The sequence below is a fragment of the Pelophylax lessonae genome (assembly GCF_965119305.1).
Source record: "Pelophylax lessonae genome assembly, chromosome: 8".
Classification (NCBI taxonomy): Eukaryota; Metazoa; Chordata; class Amphibia; order Anura; family Ranidae; genus Pelophylax; species Pelophylax lessonae.
The window spans coordinates 262,475,072-262,495,891 of record NC_138775.1 but is presented as its reverse complement, the minus strand read 5'-3'; the positions used below and the strand labels follow the sequence as shown (position 1 = coordinate 262,495,891).

Genomic DNA, 20,820 nt, shown 5'->3' with positions numbered 1-20,820 from the left:
CTCCACTTCCCTCTGATGCTCTGAGTTTTGGGCAGCCTTTGGCGACTTCACTTATAACCCTTGAAAAAAAGTATGGAATCACCACTCTTAGAAAATGTTCATTAAATTGTTTAATTGTGTGGAAATAAAACTAATCACAGACATACCTCAAAACTATTTTAATTTAACATTCCAACATTCTGCTTTAAAAAACACCTAAAAAAAAATAAAAAAAGAAAGAAAACTGTAGTCAATTGCAACTGTTTTTGCAGATGAAGCAGAGGGATATGGATATGGAAAATATGGAATCACTCAATTCTGGATGAAAGTGATATTCACTGATGAATCACCAATCTGCATTGGGCAGGGTGATGATGCTGGAACTTTTGTTTGGTGCCGTTCCAATGAAATGTACAAAGACGGCTGCCTGAAGAAAACATGCAAATTTCCACAATCATTGATGATATGGGGTTTCATGTTAGGGAAAGGTACGGGGGAAATGAACATCAATAAATCTTCAATAAATACACAAGTTTATTTTGAGATTTTGAACACTTTACTTATTCCATCAATTGAAAGGATGTTTGGTGGTAATGTCGTAATTTTTCAGGATGATAATGCCGTGAAAACTTTCCTTCAAGAAAGACATAAAATGTCAATGGCATGATCTACAAATAGTGCTGACCTCAATTCAATTGAAAATCTATGGTAGAAATTAAAGAAAATGGTCCATGACAAGGCTCCAACCTGCAAAGCTGATCTGGCAACTGCAATAAGTTAGGATTGGAGCTGGATTGATGAAGAATACTGTCGACAGTTAAATCCATGCCTTATTCTAGCTGTTATAAAAGCCAAAGGTGGTGCAACAAAGTACTAGAGTTGTACTGTAGTGTTTTTTTCCATAATCTTTTCCTCAGAATTGAGTGATTCCATATTTTTTTTCTCTGCATGATCTGCAAAAACAGTTGCAATTGACTACAATTTTCTTTCTTTTTTTATTTTTTTTTTAAATGTTTCTTAAAGTCAGAAGGTTGGAATGTTAAATGAAAATAGTTGTGAGGCATGTCCGTGATTAGATTTTTTTCTACACGATTAAACAATTGAATGAACATTTTCTAAGAGTGGCGATTCCACACTTTTTGCCAGGGGTTGAATGTGGTATTGCTGGTCCATTGTTGTCAGGTTATCTGTGAATGATGGAGCACTGAAGAGAAGAAGTTTCAGGGGACTGGTCACATGGAAGTAGGGAACCTATAGGATAAGTAGGGTAAGTAAAACTGCAATTAACCCTACCCTAGACAAAAAATGAGAATTTAATTTTTTTTTTAAATGTAGGTAAAGCCAACGTGTTTTATTTTAAATAGTTTTGGGGTAGACAATGGTTAAGACCCCTACTAGGTTTTTTATATGTCCAGTTGGGGAGATTTCCCTTTACTGCCTGTTACAGAGACACAACAGGAAGTGAGAAGAAATGTCTCCAAAGCCACAAAAAATCTAATCAGAGACAGCAGACACAAATTTGAATTTTACATACACTTTAAAAAGACTCAGTGCCCAGAACACTCATTCACCAACAATCCTCCCTAAAACAAAATTACAGAATAGGCACGTTTACTATATTTTATGCCTGCTTTTTTTTTTTCTCTTCCTTGTCTAGACATAAAAAAGCCCTGCGGCTGTGTGCTGCCATTACTCAAATAACTCTCTATAGTAGCCATTCTCAACCAGGGCTCCTCCAGAGGTTGCTATGGATGACTTGAGCTGTGGTTGATTGGCCTTCTATTTGGTGGTGCCTGTATAGTTTCAGGTCCAAGCCAGCAGCATGTCACCAATTATCTTTTTAGCTATCTGTATGGGTGGTATTCTGACCCCCACTGCAAGGGTTGCATTCTTTCTACTAACCACGAATGTAGGCATTTTTGCCTTTGACCCTTGAGAAATTTGCTTTAGTAGGGCTTCCTGAGAACTGAACATTATTATTTTATGGGTTCCTCTAGGGTTAAAAAGGTTGGAAATGGCCACTCCCCTTCACCCAAACCTATCCCTGGAAGCAACATAGGGGCAGAGAAGCTGGGCCGGCACAGACAGTAATAGATACTCCCAGAAGAGGGGAGCGCTGTTAGGGAATTGTCTCTCAGGTTTGTTAAGTTCCGAAGCACCACTTTCATAAACCAATGAATCTGCAGCCAGTCAGCAGTTTAGTAAGTGTATTCCGCCGTTCTAACTTGCAACCATTCAGAAACTCTAGAACTGTAATCAGGAAAGGGCTGGTTCTGGGATATGACAGGACCTCCTGATTGGCTGCAGTTCCAGAACATGTGAATGTTTACACGTTACATTGATGGCCTACACATAATAAAATGCTGACTGGTTGCTGATTCATTTCAGCTGCCCTTTCTCCTGCACTGCTATGCAGAATATGGAGGCTTGGCAAGGAATTGTTGCAGACAGTTCTCAGATCTGTGGAACAGTGGGATTCGTATCAAACCCTGGGGCAGTCCTGCAGTTGGAAAGTATACTCTGAGTCCTGGCTACTCAATGACAACCCCAAGAGGGGGCATGACAGCCTGGGCACACAAAATGTGTGGTGAATCATATTGGCTGTCATTAAGCTCAGAAAACTGGGGATACCTAGCAACAGTAGGGACAACTCCAGATTGAAGATGAGTATTGCGTTTTTAATTTATTTTCCTCTGTTGTTCATTTTTACTTATGATCTTTAAAGATCTTTAGAGAAAGAAAAGATCTAAATCTAAAGAAAGATCTTTAAATACAATTTGCATCTTGTTTTTGTTATTGGCCTGCCTCTGTTACCTTCACTTGGTCTGCATGTGATTCTGGAAAAATATAATATGATGACAAATAAAAAAGGAATACATACTCTATACTCACACTATCATTACATATAGTCATCACATACAGTTACCAGAATACAATCTTTGCTTACAATTATGGTCCTCTGCCCTGTGCGTAGAAAAGCAGGACTGAGGATCTGTCCTGATCTCTCCCCATGACATAACAGGGAGAGATATAACCTGATGGGGCGTTCAGTGGTCCCCTGCCCTTTGCGCTATTTTTATAGTCTAAAAGGTCACTGCGGACCTGGACGTGATCTGCCCAGATTGGTTTGTCAGCCTGACAGTTGTACCGTAAACACATCACACAAAGAGTGGCTTACAGGAGGACAGTACAAAAAACGTTCTACGCTGTCAGGGACATTAAGTGACCTTATGTACAAATGCCTTCCTAACGCATTGTCTATAGAAAGTATTATTTTTAATTATACTTTTGTTACATACAAATATGTTTTGCTAAGGACAAACAAGAATACATTTTAACAATTTAGCACTTTGCAAACAGTGGAATGGAGAGGGGCAGGAAGTGAATAATTACCTTTTTCAGCCAATCAGCACTGATTGACTTATCTGCTTCAGGCAGGGTTGTAACTGCTGTGCAGAGTGCCTCACAGCAGGGGTCCACTGCGTCCCTGTTCTCCGTTTCAGACCCAAATTTTTAGCTAGATTCAGACGTGAAATGGACCAGAAGACGCACAGGACTCTTCTGCAAACCGCTCCGCAGTCGTCCCGGAGATGTGTGAACTGGCTCCATTGAGACCCGATCACAGTCTCCTGTCATGCAAATTGGATGCGGAGAAACCTGCATCTAATTCGTATTAGTGTGAATCCAGCCTCAAACAAGCAAAACCCGAAATCTGGTTGCTATGGTCACTGCATTTCCGACAACTATATCACTGTTGCTCTATACATTGTCTTGTATTTGCTCGGATATACACTGCTCAAAAAAATTGAAGGAACACTTTTAAAACACATCAGATCTCAATGGTGAAAAATATCATGCTGGCTATCTATACTGATATGGACATGGATAGGAACGAAAGGATGCCACATCGTTTGATGGAAATGAAAATTGTCAACCTACAGGGGGCTGAATTCAAAGACACCCTGAAAATCAAAGTGAAAAAATGAGGCAGCAGACTAGTCCATTTTGCTGAAATTTCATTGCAGCAACTCAAAATGGTAGTTTGTATGGCTCCCACGTGCTTGTATGCATGCCTGCCAACATCGGGGCATGCTCCTAATGAGACAACGGACGGTGTCCTTGAGTATTTCCTTTAAGATCTGGACCAGGGCATCACTGATCTCCTGAACAGACTGAGGAGCAACCTGGCGGCCTCGGATGGACTGAAACATAATGTCCCAGAGGTATTCTATTGGATTTAGGTCAGATGAACGTGGGGGCCATTCAATGGTATCAATTCCTTCATCCTCCAGGAACTGGCTGCATACTCTCGCTACATGAGGCCCGACATTGTCATGCACCAGGAGGAACCCAGGACCCACTGCACCAGCGTAGGGTCTGACAGTGGGTCCAAGGATTTGATTCTGATACCTAATGACAGTCAGGGTGCCATTGTCTAGCCTGTAGAGGGATCTGTGTGTTCCTCCATGGGTATGCCTCCCCACACCGTCACTGACCCACCATCAAACTGGTCATGCTGAGCGATTTTACAGGCAGCATAATGTTCTCCACGGCTTCTCCAGACCCTTTCACGTCTGTCACATGTGCTCAGGGTGAACCTGCTCTCATCTGTGAAAAGCACAGGGCGCCAGTGGCGGACCTGCCTATTTTGGTGTTAAATGGCAAATGCCAAACAAGCTCAGTGGTGCTAGGCAGTGAGCACAGGGCCCACTAGCGGATGTCAGGCCCTCAGGCCACCCTCATAAAGTCTGTTTCTAATTGTTTGGTCAGGGACCTTCACACCAGTGGCTTGCTGAAGGTCAATTTGTAGGGCTTTGGCAGTGCTCATCCTGTTCCTCCTAGCATTAAGGAGCAGATACCAGTCCTGCTGAAGGGTTAAACACCTTCTATGGCCCTGTATAACTCTCCTAGAGTAACTGCCTGTCTCCTGGAATCTCCTCCATGCTCTTGAGACTTTGCTGGGAGGCACAGTAAACCTTCTGGCAATGGCATGTATTGATGTGCCATCCTGGAGGAATTATACGCCTGGGCAACTTCTATGGGGTCCAGGTATCGCCTTATGCTACCAGTAGTGACACTGACCCTAGCCAAATGCAAAACTAGTGAAAAACAGTCAGAAAAGCTGAGTAGGGAAGAAAAATGTCAGTGGTTTCCACCTGTAAACTTTTCCTGTTTTGGAGGTGGTCTCATTGTTGCCCATCTAGTGCACCTGTTGTTAATTTCATTAACACCAAAACAGCTGAAACTGATTAACAACCCCCTCTAACTGACCAGATCAATATCCCAGGGGTTCAACTGACTTAAGGCTATACTCTGAATAGAAAGAGTTCCTTTAATTTTTTTTGAGCTGTGTATTTTTTGTGCTGCCCTTTCCATGTGTTTTCCTCAATTTTAAAGCTGGCTCAGTAAATACAGAAATTTCCTTGTATTCCCTGGGTCAAGGCTGGCCTGGTGCACACAGAAACTCCCTTGGACTCACTGTGTTAAAGCTGGCTCAGTGCACAAAGAAAATTCCCTGTGTTTTCTAGGTCAAAGCTGGTTCAGTGCACACAAAACATTCCTATTGTTCCTTGGGTCAAGGTTGGATTGGTGAGCACAGAAAATCCCTTTATTCCCTGAGTCAAAACTGGCTCAGTGAGTACAGAAAATGGGATTGTTGACTTACCATAAAATCCATTTCTCTGATGTTCATTGACAGACACAGCTCCTGATATTCATAACTATTGGGTTATACTGCCCCCTACAGGAGTAGGACACTAGGCATAAAATAATACTGGCTACACCCATGGGCAGTCCCAGGGGGTACACTACATCTCTCTGCTATAGCCACTCATCAGAGAAATGGATTTTAAAAAATCCCATTTTCTCTTACGTTCATTGACGGACACAGCTCCTGATATTCATAACCATTGGGACGTCCTAACGCAGTGTTAAACATGAAGGGTGGGAACAAAAAAAAATCCCAAGCGAAAAATAAATTTGCAAGGCTAACTATAGCTAACCAGGCAACAGGAGCCCAATCAAACAACTGGAGCCCACCTGAAAAATATAACACACCCTCAAAGAGGATCAGGTCCTCTTAAACTGCAGCCTGCAAAACTTTGCTGCCAAAAGAAGCATCCGCAGTTGCCAACAACTCCACTTTATAAAACTTTGTAAAAGTGTGCACCGACGACCAGGTGACTGCCTTGCAAATCTGCGCCTGATGACCAGTGCCCAGAAGGCACTAAACGCCCTAGTAGAGTGCGCCTTAACAGGTAAAGGAGGAACCTGACCCCTGATGGAATAGGCCTGAATCACCGTCTATCTGATCCATCTGTAAATGGTCGCAGAGGAAGCAGACAACCCTTTTCAAGGTCCATCCGTGATTACAAAGAGAGAGTCTGACTTCCTGAAAGACTCCGTAGCTGCCAGGTACACCCTAATTGTCGAGACCACATCCAAGACATGAAAAGCAATTTCCTTTGGATGTTTAGGCTTGGGACACAGTGAAGGCAACATAATGTCTTCATTCAAATGAAAATCAGAAGAACCACCTTATCCCTGTGAATCACCAGGTAAGGTGAACGACAGTATAACCCTGCCAGCTCCGACACCCTGCACGCAGAGGTGATAGCCACTAAAAAGGCCACCTTCTAGGACAGTGTAAGCAGGGGAATCTCCCAAATATTTCCAAAGGGAGGCTTCTGTAGAGCTGAAAGCACCAAATTAAAATCCAAAGGCAGCAACGGAGCCCGCACTGGAGGAACCAAATGTCGGACACCCTGAAGAAAGGTACACAACAGGGAGTGTGTGGCCAAAGTTCATTGGAAGAAGACAGCCAAAGCCATTACCTGGCCATTGATGGTACTCAAGGCCATTTTCTGTTCAACCCCCCATTGAAGGAAGGCCAAGATCCGAGCCACAGAGAAGGAGCAAGGAAGAACCCCAAGAGACTCACACCACACAATGTAGGTCTTCCATGTACTAAGGTAGATCTTCCTAGAGGTAGATTTCCTAGCTTTCAACAGTGTAGGAATCACCAACTTAGCCAAACCCCTATCCTCCAGAACCTGGGATTCAACAGCCAGCGACTGTAAAGCAGGATGAAAGATCAGTCCTTGGGACAGCAGATCCTCCCTGATTGATTGACGTACCAAGCTCAGCGAGGCCAGTCTGGAGCCACTAAGATGATCGGAATCCCTTCTACATCGGTCCTGTGTAGAAGTTTGGGCAGAAGCTTGAGAGGAGGGAAGGCGTAAATCAGACTATACTGACCCCACCGGGCCACCAGCGCGTCTGTGGCGTCTGCCAGAGGATCCCTTGACCGAGCCACAAACCTCTGCACTTTCCTGTTGAGCCGAGACGCCAACAGATCCACCTCAGGGGTGCCCCGCTGGAGACACAGCTGATGAAACACCTCCCGATGAAGGGACCACTCCCTGTGGTCCAATGCCGGCCAACTGAGGTAATCCGCCTGCCAATTTTCTACCCCAGGAATGTGTACGGCGGAGAAGGCTGGAAGGAACCTTTCTGCCCACCTTAGGATGCTGGTTACCTCCAGAGTTGCCAGGACACTTCTTGTGCCCCCTTGGTGATGGACATAAGCCACAGCCTTGGCATTGTCTCACTGAATGCGCACTAGACAACCCTGAAGACGATCCGTCCAATGATCCAGACACATCACTCGGAGTTCCAAGACATTGATTGGGAGCCTGGACTCTTCCAGTGTCCAGATCCCCTGAGCAGAATGCTTGCCAAAGATGCCTCCCCAGCCGGACAGGCTGGAATCCGTGGTGACCATTGTCCAATACAAGGGGAGGAAGAATTTTCCCAGCGAAGCGCCGGAGAATGAAGCCACCATATCAAGGACTCCTTCGTGAGACTCAGCCAGATCTGATTGTCCAGAGACTGCGGAGTCTTGTCCCATTTGGTCAGAATTTCCCTTTGCAGGGACCTCGTATGGAACTGTGCAAACGGAACTGCCTTGAAGGTAGACACCATCAGGCCCAGCACCCGCATGCAAGTCTGGATGGATGACAATTTGACAGCAGGAGACAAATTGCAGCCTGCAATTTCTGGAGTTTGTTCACAGGAAGCAGCACTCTGGCTAAGTCCGAGTCCAGAGTCAGGCCCAGATAGTCATAGCTTTGTGGACAGAACCAGTGCAGACTTCTGAAAATTCAGAATCTAGCCGAACTCCTGCAGAATTCGTATTGTGATCTCCAGGTTCCCCACCAGAGCAGAAGGAGACTCCACTCGCAAAAGGAAATCGTCCAAGTAGCCCAGTACTGTGATCCCCCATTGGCATAGCAAAGCTAGCACCGGGGTTAACACTTTTGTGAAGACCTGAGGAGCAGATGTGAGACCAAAGGGTAACGCGACAAACTGATGATGCTCTCTTCCCCATAGCAAAGCGAGGAAAACGCTGGTAACTGGCACATATTGGAATGTAAAGGTAGGCATCCTTGATATCGATAGAGGCATGGAAATCCCCCTGACGCAGGGATGCCACCACCGTTGGAATGGACTCCATTCTGAACTTCTGTACCCGAAAAAAGCAGTTTAGCGCCTTGAGGTCCAGGATTGGATGCACTTTGCCTTCCTTCCTGGAAACTGTAAACAGGTTTGACTAAAAAGCCTGAAAATATCCCGAAGTCAGAACCTGGAACAATCACCCCTTGAAGGAACAGGTCTTGTACTGCCCCAAACAGATCCTGTAAGTGGTGTGGGGACATGCGCAAATTGGAAGGAAAACCTTGCTGGGGGACAAGAGCGAAACTTGAACCTATAGCAGGACAGAATGACTTTGTGGACCCACTTGTCTTGCACCCGGGAAGTCCAAGGGTCCGGAAACCAGCGAAGATGTCCCCCCACCCCCGATAAGGGTGAGGGTGCACCTTCATGCAAAAGCAGCCTTGTCCCCGGGTCTGGAGAAGCCCAATCTGAGCTTGCCAGACCAGGTTCGTTTGGATTCTCCAGAAAAGACCCTAAAAGGCTTTGAGCCCTTGCCAGTCGACCCTGAAGGACAAAAACGTATTATGAGCTGAGAAGGAAGGCCCACGTCTATGACGAGGTCCATTGCCCTTAGTAGCCTGTGGAAGAAAAGTACTCTTTCCCCCTGTGAGACCTTTTATGATGTCATCCAGGATAGCTCCAAACAGGTGATCCCCTTGAAAAGGAAGACCAGTCAAAGCCTTTTGTGAAGTCTGATCTGCAGACCAGCACTTGAGCCAAAAAACATGCCGAAGGACCACTGCCAAAACAGAGAGGCGAGCCATCAGGGGAACTGCATCCAAAGAGGCATCACAGAAAAAACACAGCCCCTGGACCAGCTGGTCCGCCAGCTCGGCAAAGGCAGGGGGGAGCTGTTCCCCCTCCTGGTCACGGTGTAGGAACTTATCCCACTCGGTCACAGTTTGCTACACTAGGCAAATGGTGAATACTGGCCTCATTGCCGAACCAACCAGAGTGTACCTTCCGCTCAGCTGGATCCTTAAAGGCAGGGGACTCGTCAACCGGAATCATGGTTGCCTTGTTTAATCTCGGTCCACCACCGGTGGCACAGTCCACTTTCTAAGAATGGACTCCTCATAGGGGTAATGCCTAGTAAAGCGATTAGGGACTCCCACCGGGACGCTTTGGTCGTCCCTACTCCTTAGCGACATTTCTGTCAAAATAGGCAGGGAAAGGAAACACCTTTGCCGCTTTGGATGGCTTGTGAGTGCCAAAAGGCACCTGCGCCTTCGCTGCAGCTTCAGCTGCATCCTCCATCTTCAGGGTCTCACGCACAGATACAATCAGTGCATCCACCGGCGCCTTTTCGTGTGGGTTGCAGATGTGGAGAAATCATCCTCACTATCAGAGGATTCCAGGCGCGTGGTTGCAGACCCAGCAGGGTGACCCAGGTCTGCGGCGGCTGAATCAGATTCAGGATTTGATGAGACAGATGAGGCAGGGGAAGGCATGGGGTGCTTTTTGCTAGCCCGTCGCCCGCAAGCCACCTCCACCCGGGACACAAGGGGACTCCAGGACCACCGTTGAGCAACACGGCTAGGTTACCTCCCTGCCCCACTACCTGTGACTGGACAGCGAAGGAGCAGCAACAAACTGGTGAAGTCATCCCCCTGCTCTGTCCTCCTCTCAGCATATTTGAAAGCAGGGCACCAGATTGGCTCCTAGTGCTCATATTCAGAGATTTGTACTAGCTGCATTTAAATGGATTTAATAATTTTGAATACACAGATAACTGCATGCATGACATTTTTTCATGTCTACCTGAAGTTTAGCTTTAACTCCAGCCTTCCCCCACCTCTGGATAAAATCGCCGCACTTGAAGAATCGGCTTGGGGTAACGATATCGCTGGATCCCTGGACAGGTAAGAAAGCAAAATGATCCCCCTGGAGTTTGAGACTTTAAGGGCAGACAAGACACCAATGTAGTAAAAACTTTGGGACATATTTATTATATCATATTAAACTGTAGCTAACATACAGTATCAACAAAAGTACAGAAAAAACAATAATTCACATAAAAGTAGAATTACACATCCTGGTTGTATTGAACGTCATGTGTGCATATTGTCTCCATATCATCCTAGTCAGGGCGATATGGAGACAATATGCACACATGACGTTAAATACAACCAGGATGTGTACTTTTGTTGATACTGTATGTTAGCTATATTTTAATATGATATAATAAATATGTACTAAAGTGCCAAATAAGGCAGTGGAGGGGGGGGGGGGGTGCGAACAAGTGGACCTCCCCCTTGAGGGTGGAACACAGCTTTAGAAGGCGTACTGAGACATGGTGCTTTGATGTTTTCAGGGGGGCTATGTGACGGCACTCTGCTGGCCCTTCCGACCAGCCATGATCTGCCTTCATTGCATGGAGAAGCAGAGAGACCCTTCAATGATATCACTGGGTCTAAAATGAAGCATGTAATGAATATAGAAAGTTTTAATTTAAAAACTTATCAGCATGTTGATGAGGGGGGAAGTAGAAACCAGGGAAGGTAAAATATAATCAAACTAAACTTCACTTTTAAATGCCTCACTCTCACATGTATATGTAAAGGCTAGGCAAGCTCTATTTACCTTTTTTTTTTTTTTTTTTTTAGATCAATGCGGAGGGGTCTCCAGAACAGGTTTTCCTTCAACTCTGCGCATCAGTCGACTCAATTATCTGAGAAAATCCCTTGAGCAGTGCCATTGAAGAGACGGAAACGTGTACATGTTGTATATTATATCCACCGGTGAAAGCGGGGACGCCATGTTCGTCACACTACTGCATGCTGTCTGAACTGTAACACCAGAGCAGTGACCCCCAGCAGTACAGAGCAGACCTGGGCAGCCTGAGGACCTCCAGCTGTTGAGGAACAAGTCCCAGCATGCACTGCTCTGTATGGCAAGTTGTGGTGGCACTTGTCCTTTCCCAACAACCAAGGTCTCATTGTGTGCCTGAGCTGCTGTATCATGTACAAAGGTCACAGATACTACTTTGCAGGTTTTTGCGACTCTGTAGTTTCATGGCAATTATCCTAGTATACTTCTTCTTTATGAAGAGCTGTGGACCAAAGATGATGAATGCCTGAAGCCGTGTTTCAGGTGGATGCAGTTCTTAAGGTGGAATCTGCCCAGATCAAACCTTGGGTAGGTTCTTATAACATCTCAGGAGAGCCTTACCCTAGTTTTTTACCGTGCCTACAATGGGTGGCGGATTGCTAAGCAGTACTATGACAAAGCTGTATACCAAGACTAAAACAACTTTTGTGCATCAGAGTGATCTAAGGTCACTTTGAATTATCAGGTTGTTTGTGGAATAGTTTCCTATGTTATAGCACTGCATTCACACACTATGCTTGCCCAGTAGTACCCCCCTATACTTTGCATATAGTGTTTATTGACTTAAATGTTGATTTCCTAGATATCTTTTGACTACTTAGAGACAGTGCCAAACATTCAACTCATGTCGAAGCCTCTAGGTGTACAAAAAAATAAAATCCTATCTGGTTATGAACCTCTAAGGCTAGTTATACATGTTTAGATTTCCCCTTTTCTGCCTGGGAGCTGAACAAGGGACAAACACTTTGTTTACCCGTCTTCTACAGTAAGCAGCGTGGATGGAGGAATCCCCTCTGCTGGCTTTTGGATGAAGTCAATGTAGAGAATTTTCCATCCAGGCTAAGACGATTGACTTCTGTTCAACAGGAATGGGTAGACATTCAAGGCATGTATGGCTAGCGTAGGGCAGTGGTGGTCAACTTACTTTCTATAGCATTCCTCAAGTGCGGCATCACCAGAAGGTTAGGTGTTAGGTTAGGTGATAGTTAGAGACAGCTGACATGCAACAAGTGATGGTCAGAGACTACAGACATGCTACAAGTGATAGTCAGAGACTGCAGACATGCTACAAGTGATAGTCAGAGACTGCAGACATGCTACAAGTGATAGTTAGACAGCTGACATGCTACAAGTGATAGTTAGACAGCTGACATGCTACAAGTGATGGTCAGAGACTGCAAAAGACTATGATTTGCTGAAAGAACTTGAACCAGAAGACTTGCCACAAGAGATGGTCAGAGAACACGTTCAGAAGGCAATTACAGAATGGAAATCTGTTACATGAGACTGCTGAAGATCACTGCTAATATAGACCCTTTACAAACCAAAGTGGAGTTCCAGATGTTTTTGTATTTATTGAAAGTCAGCAGCTACAAAAAGTGTAGCTACTGACTTAACACACACACTCACCTGTCCCACGATCTAGCGATGTGGCTGCCTGAACCCTTGGTTCTCTCCCTCTCTTCTCTCCAGCACTGACATTGCAAGTATGGGCACCCAGCTGTGACAGCTTGCAGTTTCACAGCCGGGTGCCCACTGTCTCTGCTCAATGTTCAGGCTATCTTCTGGGACCTGTGACGTGTTCCAGAAGATTGCAGGGAGGGAGGGGGAGAGAACTTCTGCTCATATTGCCTAGGCAGCCCAACAGAAAGCGGGAGCGGGAACCTGTCAAAACTAGGTACCTGCCCCCCCCAAGCCAAATGTAGCATAGGAGGGGGGAAGGAATGCTTAAAACAGAACTTTCCCTTTTGGGTTGAGCTCCGCTTTAATGTTTTCCTACTGGAATCCAATCTGAAGAATATTTTTCCTAAAGTGTTCTAAGGTAATAAAAAGAAAAACAACTGTTCTCAGGGGCCCCGAGGGCTGTACAATAGGCAGCAAAGAGATGCAGGGGGGCGCAGGGTTCTAAGGCTCATTAACCTACAGTTTGCAGCTTTTGTTGTGTACTATACAGACGCAAAATCCCTTTATTGACTGGACCTGCGGTCTTTGCACTACAATCACACGTGTAGCCTCCCCCTTCTCTATAATATCAGAGATCACATGACCCATCATCTAAAGCAGAGAGGAATAATAATAGGTGCACATGGAGAGTTTAAAAAAATAAAATGCAATATGACCATCATAGTGTCGGTTACATCCAGCAAACGGCCTCAAAATTTCCCTCCCTCCAATAAATTGAGTTCATGCTGGAAGCTGAGGAATAGGTGGGCGTAAGTACACCGGTGCCACTTAACATCATGACTGGCAGAGCCTGCTGGAGCCTGATTATTACCTTCAATTAGCTTTACACATACACACTTAACTGACCGAGAGAGGGACAACATTCTCCATCCCTTATTACCTGAGTGTTGCTATATTACAGGAACACAAACCACCCCTGCTAATGTACGCGGGTGGGCGATCACCTCTGAATCACATTAGAAGCAAAACATTTCCTCCTTTTAACAGATTTTTAGAGCTCTGGGCCAGATCATACCAGAACGTGGTGCTGGAAACCCACATTCAAAATGCACTACAGTTGCGATCTGCAGTAGGTGTCCATATTGCATTCATTATACCCCAAACACAGGTCACAAATGCATTGTGTTTGCATGCACCAGATCGCATGGTATGGAAGTATGTTACGATGCCGTTGCAGTCAGTTTCCAAAAGTAGTCCATGCACTACTTTTTGTGCAGTGCGATTTCAGCCCCTTTCATTATGAACGTGCCGAAATCGCATCACACAGAAATGCATGTGAATCGCACAGGAACACGCTGGTCCCCGTGTAAAGCAGCCCTTATGGCATGTTGCATGCTTTATGGCTCTATTACTTTTTAAGAACTTTTTTGTTTTTGCACAAGACCAGGAGATACAATACTCTCTACAATAGGGGTAAGTAGCAGTTAACTGAATAAATGTCAAAATAGCCTAAAATGGCTGCCTCCATTGCAGGCACACTTACAGCAGTATTAAACCCCAAAACAAAAATGTATTAAAGCGGAGTTCCGGGCACAAAAACAATATTTTTTTTTGTGCCCCTCCGCTAGTTCGACATTACCTGAAAAGGAATTGGATAGTTATTTATTTTTTTGTTTATTTATTTTTTTGTTTACTCACCTTGTAATTGAAGATCGTAAATACTCACCTCAGAGTACTTCCTCCCTCAGAGCCGCGGCTCACCCCGTCACTTCCTATCTCGCGATGATTCCCGGGAGCTGAACGTCATCGCTCCCAGGAATCAATGCGACGGCACTGGCCCCGCTCGTCACTTCCGGGCGCCGCACCGGAAGTGACGAGAGGGGCCGGTGCAGGCGCATTCTGGGATAAGAAGACGCGGAAGAAGACACAGAAGAGGACCGCGCCGGCTTCAGCTGCCCACAAGAGAGATGGAAACGCTGTGGAAGAAATTTTATAAGTAAGTATTTCTTCTAAAAGGTAAGTGCGAACCGGGACAGATCAGAGGCTAGCCATTGTGGAATGGGCTAGCCCTGACTGTCCCGGGGGTGTTTATTAAAAAATGACTTCTGTGCCCGGAACTCCGCTTTAAAGTGGTTCTAAATTCAAAAGGTTTTTTTAACCTTAATGCTACACAGGTGATTTTCCTCTGCCCACTTCCCTAAATACTTACCTGAGTCCTTTATCAAACCAATGCCGTGTCCCTCGCACATGTGTGAACTGACTCCATTGAAAGCCGGTCACACTCTCATGTAAATTGGATGTGGTTAAAAATGCATCCAATTCGCGTGTATGTGAACCCAGCCTCTGACAGAAAGTGTGTTAATGGCCAGATCACCAGGTGAAATCAAGAGGAAAAAAAGCCTTAAAAAAAAGAAAAAAGCAAACTAATGCAGCCACTACATCTAAGGATTAGTCAGTTGCATATTACATTTGGTTTTTGGGTTTTAAAACTGCTTTAAGGCTCCTCTTTCACACTTGTGCGACCTAAAATTTGTGCAATATTGCCGTGATTTTGCCTGGACTTGAAGCAATGCCTGTGTAATCCTGAGGTCTCTGGCCCTCAAAGTCAGACCAAAGTAGTGCAGGGACTACTTTCAAGTCACACAGATATGAACGGTACTCATTGTAAATCAAGGAGTACGACCTGTCATGCAGCTTTGCAGTCCCAAGTCGCAGGACAAGTCGCACAAGTGTAAAAGGGGCCTAAGTGAATATTTGCTTTGCCAACAAAGGGCAAGGCAACGGGTTGACTTTAAAGTAGACCCTTCCCCGCCAGAAAGTACCCTCCAGTGAAGCCCCTGCTGCTAGCTTTCGTCACCAATGCAAGTCTTGTTTAGGCTACAAGTCACTGGAATCATAGCTTGCACAGGGCTATGGCTAAAAATTACCTAAAACACCTAAAAAGTAGAAATAGTTAATGAAAAAAAAAGGAACATTTTAATGCACAACAGTGTGAGGCCCAAGTATTGTATGTGTATATATATATATATATATATATATATATATTTATTCTGGCAATATGCAGTGGTTATATGGCCCAGTGGCGGCTGGTGCTCAACATTTTTTGGGGGGGCGTAAAAAGAAAAATTTGCAGCAAAAAACGCAGTGGCCCCATCAATGCAGTGACCAGCTTGCCGTGCACCCATCAATGCAGTGACCAGCTTGCCGTGCACTAATCAATGCAGTGACCAGCTTGCCGTGCCCCCATAATCAATGCAGTGACCAGCTTGTCTTCCCCCATCATCAATGCAGTGACCAGCTTGTCTGCCCCCATCATCAATGCAGTGACCAGCTTGTCTGCCCCCATCTTAAATGCAGTGATCAGCTTGTCTGCCCCCATCATCAATGCAGTGACCAGCTTGTCTACCCCCATCATCAATTTGCAGTGAGTGAGTGACCAGCTTGTCTGCCGTGCCCGCCATGCCCCCCCCCCATCAATGCAGAGACCAGCGTGCGTGCGTGCCCCCTTCAAAGCAGACAGTGTGGGCCGGGCCAGACAAGTGGGGAGTGTCGGGGTGCATTGCTCTGCGCCCCAATGACCCCTAGAAGGCCGCCAATCGGCGCCTCTGCCCGCCCCACGTGGGGTGAAAAACCCCACCCCCCCATAGCAACCAATAGGTCCGGCGCCCCTGCGCCCTCTACAGACCGGCCGCCACTGATATGGCCAGCTTAGATTGAGTGCTTAGCAAAGTTTCTCCTTACCCTTGAAGAGGGGTAATGCATCCCATTATCTGTGTCCATGCTCTTACAGAAATAATATTAAAGGAAATACGGGTAACAGAAACCTGCAAATAACAATGGAATATCCATAAAGATGACAACAGATTCTGATCAGAAACCCTTTTATAAATCATTTGTACATTGCTATCCTGTTTTCTTGGTCATTGGTATTGCAGTGAATGTATTGTCAACCTCCCGCGACACAGCACATCGTACAAACTGCATGACCGAGCGAAGACACGTCGGAGACTGTGTGTGAACCCTGCAGGAAAGGACAATGTCAGCTTTTACTACTTCTAGAACGATCGTTGTGCCAAGATTGCTTTCTAACTCTGTACAGCACACAGGAAGACGCTTCTTAGGGTTCATCAGCTATAGTTCTTTCCTGTCTTGTCCTGCTGAGACTTGTGATGCCACCGCAGCTGGAAACCTGGGAATGAAGCTGCGCATTCAGAAACTGTAGCCAACCCGGCTGTGTTTCTGATCCCTACTTTTAGCAGCTTTGGTATTTTTAATAACAGACCTGGAATGGGTATGCAAGTAAGAAGCTTTGCATTCACTTACTGCATGCCTGTTCTGGATCAGTGATCTAAAATAGCGAAGTCAGAAACAACCAGGCAACGAGAAATGGCTTCATAAAACTTCTCTGAATACTGTTTTTTTTATTAAAGTGCTACTAAAACCTCAACAGTAAAAATCAGTCTGTATATGCAGTAAAGCCTGCTTGTTATACTCACTGTGGAACCTAAGGGGTTAATCCTCTAAATTGTGTAAAAAAAAAAAAAAGGCTGTTTGAACCTGTCTTCTCTGATCCTCCCCTTCTTCCACTGTCCCCAAACCATCTCCTGATAGTACAGAGCCTTTGGAGGCAACTCTGCACATGCTCAGTTTGGTGTGTATTGCTAGTCTTTTTTTTTTTTTCTAAGGAGGGTGCATGTGATCAGCACTGTCCAGACAGAGGGTCAAGAGTCATGCAGCTTCATAGGACAGTCAGAGTAGAATGAGAACTACTACAAACTTTAACCAGAAACTGATAGAAGGCACAAGACTGCTATATACTGCTGATAACAAAAGGTATTTAGCACTTTATATTTCCTAAAATAATTGCATTTCCATGTTCTGTGTACTGTGGGAGAGCAGATATAGTGAATGCAGGCTCCTGGGTTTAGTAACATTTTAACATGGACCTGTTGGACAAAATATGCTGTATTAGTAGGCAATAGCAGGCAGCAGCACACTCTCCATTGCCCGTGAAGCATGCACAAAGGAAAAAGTAATGCTTCTTTTTAAATTACCTTTCCTGGAGCCTACCATGACAGCATCCACACATACGGCTCAGATGGCATATGTATGCTGCCATGGGCGCACCAGGAAATACTCATTTCACTCTAAGGCAGAGTTCAGACATGTTCCCCTACATCACGCAATACAAGGCAGGCACCAGAGCAGCATACTGTGCTGCCTGCAATGAAGGACGCAATAGCACCAATGCAAAGCAAACTTGGTATTTGCATGCAGCACCCTTCTGGTCTGCGAGTCATGGGTGAGATGAAGCATCATTTTAGAACATTGATAGCCTATACCAGAGATCCTCAAACTACGGCCCCCCCAGCTGTTGCGGAACTACACATCCCAAGAGGCATTGTAAAACTCTGACATTCACAGACATGACTAGGCATGATGGGAATTGTAGTTCCTGAACAGCTGGAGGGCCATAGCTTGAAGACCCCTGACCTATACCAAAATGCTTTGTTTGCATGCTATTTCATATTTTCTTGCAACAGGTTCTTATTGAAGAGGAACTCCAGACAAGCCAAAACCTCTCCATACATCTAGTTTCCACTGTTCAGTAAATACTGCCATTCCCCCAGTACAAAATGGCAACTTTTACTTGAAAAACACCACCATTATTTTTTTTTTCTAGGTGGGTATATCAACCCTTGAGGGCTGTCAGAACTCTCAAAGCCCCACTCCAGAGTGAAGAAAAACAAAAAAATGAATGCTTGTTCAGTTCATGGGTAGAGTAAGTCTAGGTTCACACTGATGCGAATTAGATGCGGTTTTCCCATCATGACAAGAGACTGTGACCGACTCTCAATGGAACCGATTCACACAGCTCTGGGACAGCTGCGTCTTTGGCTCAGGTTCTGTGCGTCTTTGGCTCAGGTTCAAGTCCGAATTCAGGCAAAAAAAATTGGGTCTGATTCATCCCTGAAATGGAGAACATGGACACACCAGACCCCTGCTGTGAGCCACGTCCGCATACAATGTGGACCCAGCCTAAAACGCAATACTTATCTTATCCTAAGCTCTGGCAGGATTCCTCCATGCTGTTCAATCAGTTCTCCTCAGCTGCTTCTCTTAGGTACTCTGGCTGGCTGGCTGTTGCACTCTGATGTCATCAAATACAACAGAGGCGCAGCAGTCCTGCATTGTATGTGAGGATGAGAGCTCACCCATGACTTGGAGCATTAGAGAGAAAAGGAAAGAGTCTGCAACTGGGGGGAAGGAAGAATAGGGTATTACTGCCTATTCCTCTACCCCTAGACTTATTTTTATTTTTTAAGTGCTGGAGTTCAGCTTTAAAGTGTCATTAAACCCACATGAAGATTTTTAATTAATATGAGGTATATGGTGTAATTAATAAATGGGAAAATCCATTTCGCGGATGTTTGACGGACATGGCTCCTGATATTCTTAACTCTTGGTAATACTGTCCCCTAAAGGAGTAGGACACTAGGCAGAAAAAAAGTCTGGCTACGCCTATGGGCAGTCCCAGGGGGTATACTCCCTCTCTCAGCTATAGGTACTCAGTTTTGTTACAAGCAGTGTCAGAGATAATACAACTCCACAGAAGGGCAGGTGCTGTGTCCGTCAATGAACATCAGATAGATGGATTTTACGGTAAGTCAAAAATACCCTTTTCTCTTTCGTTCATTGACGGACACAGCTCCTGATATTCTTAACCATTGGGATGACCCAAAGCAGTGGTAAACATGAGGGGTGGGAACAGCAAAAAATTCCCAAGGCTAAAAACAGTAGCCAACCAGGCCAGGGGCTCAACTAAAACAGCTGGAGGACACCTGAAAAAAACAATACACCCTCAAAGGGGACCTCGCCAAAGCTTTGCGGCGAAAAGAGCCATCCACAGATGCAAACACATCCACTTTATAGAATTTTGTGTTGTTGTTGATGTTTTGGCCTGGGACACAGGGAAGGCAACACAATGTCTTCATTCAAACAGAAATCAGAGACAACCTTTGGAAGGAATGACGGACAGGGGAGAAGAACCACCTTATCTCTGTGAACCACCAAGTAAAGTGAACGACAGAATAATGCTGCCAGTCAACACAAAGTCTTCATTCCCACCTTCTGAAACAGCATAAACAAGGGAATCTCCCAAAGTATCTCAAAGGTAAACTTCCGGAGAACCGAAAGCACCAAATTGAGGTCCCAAGGCGACAATGGAGACCGCAAATGGCTAACACTCTGTACGCACCAGGGAGTGTGTGGCCAAGGGTTGATGAAAGAAGACCGCCAAAGCAGACACCTGGCCCTTGATGGTACTCAAGGCCAAATTCTGTTCAAACCCCATGAAGGAAGGTCAAGATCCGAGCCACGGAGAAGGAGCGAGGATAAACCCCAAGGAACTCTCACCACGCAATGTACGTCTTCCACATATGATGGTAGATCTTCCTAGAAGTAGATTTCCTAGCTTTAACAGCGCTGGAATCACTGATTCAGACCAACCACTATCCTGCAGTACCTGGCTTTCAACAGGTAAGCTGTCAAAGCCAGCGACTGTAAAGCAGGGTGGAAGATTGGCCCTGGGGACAAGCAGATCCTCCGTGAGAGGAAGCTTTCAAGGGACGACGGCAACCACCGCACCAGATCGGCGTACCAAGCCCGCGGCCACTAAGATGACCGGAATCCCTTCTTCCTTGATCCTGCGTAGAAGTCTTAGCAGAAGCTTGAGAGGGGGAAGACATAAATCAGACGATACTGACCCCGTAGGGCCCCCAGCGCATCTGTAGCATCCACCAGAGGATCCCATGATTGAGCCACAAACCTCTGCACCTTTCGGTTGACTTGAGACGCCAACAGATCCACCTTGGGGATGCCCCACTGGGGACATAACTGATGAAACACCTCCAGCTGAAGATACCATTCCCTTGGTCCAACGCCTGCCAACTAAGGTAATCCGCCTGCCAGTTTTCCACTCCGGGAATGTGTAAGGCGGAAAGGGCTGGAACTAACAGTCTGCCCACCTGAGTATGCCGCCTACCTCCAGAACCGCCAGGACACTTCTTATGCCTCCTTGGTGATTGACATAAGCCACGGCTGTGGCATTGT

At 45.6% G+C, this 20,820-nt stretch overlaps 1 protein-coding gene across 1 annotated transcript in view; it reads left to right on the top strand.

Annotated features, from left to right (window-relative positions):
- AK5 (adenylate kinase 5) overlaps positions 1–11,334 on the top strand; it is a 374,733-nt gene extending 363,399 nt beyond the window's left edge. The window contains exon 14 of the mRNA XM_082266224.1: positions 11,082–11,334. Coding sequence (XP_082122350.1) covers positions 11,082–11,150 — 69 coding nt within the window. The 3' untranslated portion in view covers positions 11,151–11,334. The remainder of the gene's footprint in view (positions 1–11,081) is intronic.
- Positions 11,335–20,820: the final 9,486 nt, after the last annotated feature.